This window comes from Typha angustifolia, chromosome 14 (assembly GCF_048772165.1).
Source record: "Typha angustifolia cultivar Huaian chromosome 14, ASM4877216v1, whole genome shotgun sequence".
Lineage (NCBI taxonomy): Eukaryota > Viridiplantae > Streptophyta > Magnoliopsida > Poales > Typhaceae > Typha > Typha angustifolia.
This window is the reverse complement of record NC_133252.1, coordinates 8,111,577-8,118,354: the sequence shown is the minus strand read 5'-3', so window position 1 is coordinate 8,118,354 and position 6,778 is coordinate 8,111,577. Positions and strand designations below refer to the sequence as shown.

At 36.0% G+C, this 6,778-nt stretch overlaps 1 protein-coding gene across 1 annotated transcript; it reads left to right on the top strand.

The window, feature by feature from the left end:
- Positions 1-5,391: 5,391 nt before the first annotated feature.
- Positions 5,392-6,574, top strand: LOC140776260 (glutathione transferase GST 23-like). The gene is made up of 2 exons (XM_073119904.1): positions 5,392-5,801; positions 5,880-6,574. The coding sequence occupies exons 1-2, from the start codon at positions 5,484-5,486 to the stop codon at positions 6,333-6,335; spliced, it is 774 nt and encodes a 257-aa protein (XP_072976005.1). The 5' UTR covers positions 5,392-5,483; the 3' UTR covers positions 6,336-6,574.
- Positions 6,575-6,778: the final 204 nt, after the last annotated feature.

Below are 6,778 nucleotides of genomic sequence, written 5' to 3'. Positions count from 1 at the left end.
ATGTTAACTTCAACCTTTGTCGGCAAATATTGCCACTCTTTTTTTCCTTTCTTAACAGATAGTAGCACTGTAGCAGTAGGGATATTAAATTCTTCAATGCAAATTGTGGATCGAAGCCAAATGTAGCATGAGAGTTGTTGCCTTCCAAATTGACTTTGTTCTTTAATTTTGTCCCATTAATCGAGCTCCATGATACCATGTGCTGCAATAACTACAACTTTGTACTAGGTTATTCTTATGTATAATTGTTGGTTTGTCTCAATGTTCAGCAAAGATTACAATTCAAGGAAATACTTACCTTCCCAGTTTGCTTGCATCTGGCTTCTTAAAATTTGGTTTCTTTGGTTTAATTAGATCTCTGTTCCTATATATATGTATATATTAAACTACAAATATTTAGGATACCTGGAAATCGTCATATCCCAGGGCTCAACCCTCACAGGCCGTGGGAATTACCAAACTGGAGTACCAACAGCCAAACATTGGCAGTAAGGAATGAAAACTAGGGGAGAAAATGGGATTAGATACTATGATAGACTTGGGATTAGAGAGCCAAATTTAAGGGCATATTTATCTATTATTTAGTTAAAGGTTAAATTACTGTTTACTCTTTTATTGTTTGACGTAATTTTAGCTTACTTCTATAATATATTTTAAACTCGAGTACTTTACCTTTTCTAGTCTCCACCAAGTTGCAAACAATTGTTAGCAATGGGAATATAAAAGACTTATTTGTCGTCTTAGATTTGATGATGATATGGGATTGAATATATTGACACTAATAATGGTAAGAATAGTTTATACTATTTGTTTTGGATGAAAAATTTAACCATCAGTGTTAAGTTAAAATCGAGGGAAACAACAAGGAGGGATAATATAATTTGGCGTCAAATTTTGATAGGTGTAGAGACAATGTGTTTTGGATCTATAAGCAAATGTATGCCCTCTGAGAATGACTATTTATTTTGTGTTTGTTGAAATGTCCCACAGAAGGGGTACAGAATACTATGTTTGAAGGATCAGCAACAGTATGAGGTTATAAAAGTGTGGTCTGTCAAATTTTAGTACCACTGTTCATGACTGCCTTTCTTACCATGTAACAGTGTCCCTGACACTGAGTTACTATACATTTCAATAGCAATTTAACATGCCCATGCATGTCTTACAATCACTTTATTAGTTATTCACATTACTACCATTTCTACAAAAATAACAATTCTTACAAGCCTTCAGGAGTTTTGTCTTCTGAAGTTAAATACTTAACCATCTTCGTCGATGAGTTCATCTCTACATTCACAAATTAATACTCATCCTCAGATGAAGAAAACTTCTTTCTGCGTTGTTTGAATTCCAAAAAATATTTAAAGTCTATAAGTATGTCAAATAATCGGCTTAAATTAGATAGCTACAGTGGTTAAATTTTACTAATTGCAATCTGCAATGAAGATTACTGACTTGATTCTTTCTCTGAATATGGGGTAGTATATGGTGAAAATTCTACATATTAATGTTGTTAATTTTAGAATTTTAATTAAATTTAAAATTAGTAATTAAAGAAATTTAAAACTTAAACGTTATAAGAATTTTAAAAGTTTTATAATGACCATAACAATTATTTTAAAAATGAGCTGAATTCATTTAGGGATTACAAATTTTGAAGAAATTCAAAAAGCCTCGTATGACTATAATACCTATTTTTGTTCATGAGAAATACAATAACAACATAAAATTCTAAGTCAAATAGAAAATTTTAACTATTTTTATCTCACTTTTCTCTTATATATTATTTTATTCAGATTAGAGATGTACAATTCTTACCAAGAAACGTCAAAAACTGTATTATCTGGTGATGCAGAAATAAGATTTAGGGTTGCACCTTAGAGGAAAGAGAGGTAGGTAACCCTACACAGAGGGCACCACTTTTTTTTAGGACAACTACGCTTTGGCGTGCCTTACAAAAGTCCCTTAACTTATTATTATTATTATTATATTAATAATATTACTTTATTTTTTTAAATATAAAACTAAATTTATTTTGTGAATAAATATTTTATGTTAAAGCTTTTAGAAATAAAAACTAACACCATTTGCATATTTGGAACTGTTGTAGTCCGTTGTGTACCAGTTCTTAGAAAAATTAACTTATCTAATACATATATCTAAAAACAGCTAATTCTTTTGTTTAACCTATAATTAGTTAAAACAAAAAAAATCATAATCTACATCGAGGACAACAAAGAAAAGAAAGTAGACAGACATCTTCTTCTTAGGACTGGCCTTCAAAATATAGTCCAAATAATACATTAGGGATTCTTGAGCTGAGTTCTCTACTATATGAACTGTATCAGATTTCATCTTTCTTACACTTTGGAAGGACTTTCTACATATGATTTCTTTACATATGATATCTCAAATCGGCTTGTGTCAATTTCTACTACATGCATGGAGCTCAAACAGAGAAGAAAAAAGAAGAGATGTGTGAAGTGAGAAGACATTGGAACAGGGGGAGGAGTATCTCTATGCAGAGAGGCAGAGATTTGCCTGTCCATGGAAAATTGGTAAAGGGGTCTGAGACACCAACCTTTTTGTTCGTAGAATTTACGTGGATGTCAGAATTAAAGATCCCCACTTTGTTCTTATCACGACAAAGAGGAAGTTGGCATTTGTCCTCTGTGTTTATGGTGTGGGGTTTGTTTTAATTACTGGGGCTAACTCTATTAAATGGACAAGCTTCTGTTGCGTTTTGTAGCTGCTAAAACCCGGTAATTTCTTTTTTTCCCTTAACTCTTCTTCCACCTGCTTTGTGATAATTCGCTCAACTACTGTAAAAGTTTAAGAAAACAGTAATAAAGTTTTTTTTTTAAAAAAAAAGTGGATATTTTTATTTAAAACATGAAATTAATTTAAGAGAGAATTCTAATTCAATATGCGATAACTCATCAACTACCATAAAAATTAAAGTTATTAAAAATAGTGATTTTTTATTCTTTTATATGTTATGATCTGACTATGTGGATTAAGTCAGTCGACTCGAGTCGAGTCAAGTTAGTTTAATTGCTTATTGTCTTTAATTTTAAATTAAAGCAGATAATTCGTATGTGGATATGATCCGCTAAGACTTTACTCCTATAAACATAAGTAATCATAAGTTAATTATCATGCGTGGAATGAATAGTAAGTTTAGTTATTTTCTAATTAAATATTTATCATTTTATCATAGTTATTATATCGTATTTATCTTCGTAGAAGTAAAGATACTACCTGTAGATCTCTTTTAAATTTCAATCCCTAGCCTCATATTTCTGTACAAGCCACCCTATCTTACGGCCATCTACTACTACCCTTAGCCATCCTCCACCCTCTAACGATTGTCACAATGTCGGATAATTACCAGTCCATCCAATTTCAACATTTCTCCATTGTTTCGATTATTTCACTTTGAGCGACCTCAAATTCATATGAAACTAAAACCAAAAATATCCATAATTCAAGAGGCTACCACCTATAAAACTCTCATCATTTTCGTACTAAAAAATCAGTGCAAATCTAGTTTATAACATTATATTCTAACACTAATACTCTCAATCACTCTGAATTTTGGTTATTTCTCCATAACGAGCTCAAATAACATGACAAGAGGATCATATGTGAAAAATTACTCGATGAGTGATAATTGTGATAATTTTTCATTATTTATAAAATAATAAATAAAAATCATATTTTAGAAAATGTGCATAATTCCTATCAAGGGGCATAAGGCTTTTTTTTATTTGGATTTATAATCTGTAGGCAGATAAATTCATCAATTTTAATCATATCTTCCAAGCTTAATACACTCAAAAATGAGATATTTTGAAGAGTCTTCTAGTAGGACTACAAGAAAAACAAGCATCAATCTCAAGAGCATATAATATCTAAATGAGAAAACACCTATAACACTATTGCATAACTGGCCAGTTAATGTTGGTTTCCTCTTAATCTCGGTTGGATCTTAAAGTAGTGTAAATACAACCGACAGAAAACTAAAAACAAATTACAACCAAAGAAACAAAGTGTTTCGGTGGCCACCAAAATTCCATAACTGCCTCTTTTTCCGAAGCAAAAGGAGGAAGGCAAGCTCAGATGGAGGAGATAGGCAAGTCAAATAGCGGGCAACAGGTGGTTGCAACAGACTATGGCAAATAAAGTAAAGGAAAGAAGCAGAAAAGGAGGAGGAGGTAGTGGAATCTGAGGCGTGAAGAAGAGCATACGCTAAAGTCAACAATGAGCCACAAAGAGGTGGCTTTAAGATGGGCAATGAAGATAAAATAGAGAGTTAGCTACTACGAAGAGGATAAGGAGGAGAAGAATAATCTCTTCCTTCCACCAATAATATAGCTAAGGGATAGGAGAGAAGGAAAATGTTGGCGAAAGAAACGGCAAGAAAAACCCTCAGTTGGAGGGAAGAAGACGCCAATCCCTAGCAGAACACTGGTAGGGCCAAGAGAGAATCTATTTGTCATCACCGATCATAAAGATCAAGAGACATAACGTTATTTATATTTTTCTATCATAAATAAGAGGGGGCGATAAAATTACTCTTTTTAGAAATACACACATTTTCGGTCAAATGTTCATACACATTTGTCTATCATAAGTGAGAGCATGTTAGAGTTATTACACCTCTGCCTACTTATAAACTCCTGATGAATGAACTAAACACTCCTTTAATATAAGCCCAACCAAGACCTAGTCATAACCTGAAAGCATTTCCTTTGGTGCAATTGCCTCCAACATCCGCAACATAATAAAGAGGTAACGGTGTGGGGTCTAGGCCGTGCTCCCAATAATAGACGCGGGTAGCTACAAGCTAATACGGTCCCTCCCTAATAATGGTGCATCTAGTCATGCATGTTCACGTGTGCCCACGACCCTATGTCTTCCCATCAATTCCCATTATTCTCGTACAAATAACTCGATCTACGGTACTATACTATGATCATTAATTAGATGCCCGCAGAATATAATTAATATAAACATAATAAATGCACCTACTAGTATAATTATTAAACTCTCTTGATTTTATATATATATATATATATCAATTGAGACATCCAAATTTACAGGAGAGTAAGGTTAGGATCAGTTCAATTTATTCAGCATTTCTAGTATTTTATGTTGCATTTGTAGTATTGGAAAAAGAGAAAAAGATCTTAGAGGTATGTATGGCTTGCGGAATGAGAAGAAGTCTTTAACTTAATCAACCAAGCTAGGGATTCCCACCCCCATGCCACCTACTGCCACGTGGAGCCCCTCTTGGTACACACTAGGCCCACCCACTTGCCACTTGCCACGAAAAGGACATCTCCCTCCTCTATATAAAGCCTTAGTCCGCAAGCCAGAGAAGAGAACGACACAAATTAAGCAAACCAATTAAAGCTAGCTAGAGCTCTGGCCTCCTTAGTCTTCCACACTACTCTTTTGCTGCAAACTCCTAATTAACCATGGAGCAATCCTCCTCCCTCAAGCTCCTTGGCTCATGGGCCAGCTCCTACACTCACCGAGTCCAACTCGCCCTCAAGCTCAAAGGTCTAGAATTTGAGTACATAGAAGAGGACCTCACCATGAAGAGCCCTTCCCTCCTCCTCCACAATCCCATCTACAAGAAAGTCCCTGTCCTCCTCCACCGCGACCGCCCGATCGTCGAGTCCGTCATCATCCTCCAATACGTCGACGACACCTGGCCTGACCACCCGATCATGCCATCCGATCCATACGACCGCGCCCTCGCCCGCTTCTGGTGCCACTTCGCGGACGACAAGGTGCTGATCGACTGCGAGCTTATTTCTGGATTCACTTGAACCATCTTCACGTAATTTTTTTGAATGCATGCAATGCAGCTCGGCCCGGCGGTCGGAGCGGTGTTCGGCTCGTCGGGGGAAGACCAGATGGCGGCGGTTGGCCAGGTCCACGAGAACCTTGGCCTAATCGAGAGCGAGCTAAGAGAGGGAGCTTTCAAAGGTAAGAGATTCTTCGGAGGAGATAACATAGGATTCCTCGACATCGTCCTCGGATGCGGCTCGTATTGGCTTGCCGTCTTCGAAGATGTTACTGAGGTGAAGCTCGTCGATCCCGAGGCGTTCCCTCTCTTCCATGCATGGCTTCGTGACTTCGAGGAGCAGAAGGAAGTGAAGGAGACCATTCCAGCCATTGACAAGTTGCTTGAGTATGCAAGAGGAATTCGACAAATGATACTACTAAGTCACACTGCTACTTCTACTGCTAGTAATGCTACTACTGATGCTGCTACTATTGCTACTGCAAAAGTCGACGTTGTTGTTGATGGTAGTGGTTAAGGAATTGAGGCTCTAGCTCAAATGTTTGAAGTATAGTAGTATGCTGATAGTTTATTGCCTTGTGTCATGTCCTTAGGTGTATTAAATATGGCTATATGGCAGGCTAAGTGTTAATTTTCTTGTTCTATGTTTAGGGAATCTTGTTCTTGATGGATTGGGCATGTGCAACTGCTTTGTTTGGGTGCAACGGTGTGTAAGATTTAATATAAGATATAACTGTCATGGCAGTTGATGCTTGCTCTATTTTCTATATGATATTAAGTAGTTAACTCTAATTTGTTCTGAGAAACACTAGTCTAGTTGATTCTCTCGCTTGATAGGTAAATTACTCTAAAGTTTACGTTGTTACACAGGTAACTTTTTATCCTTGATGTTCTAAAATTCTCTCTCACTTCTGAATATAAGATATATATAAGAGAGGTCCAAGGTGTGATCCTGCTCTG

Bases quoted from the DNA above. Each gene is read 5' to 3' on its own strand.
- LOC140776260 (XM_073119904.1), top strand. From the start codon at position 5,484: ATGGAGCAATCCTCCTCCCTCAAGCTCCTTGGCTCATGGGCCAGCTCC. The intron at 5,802-5,879 runs GTGCTGATCGAC...CATGCAATGCAG, and splicing joins GCCACTTCGCGGACGACAAG to CTCGGCCCGGCGGTCGGAGC.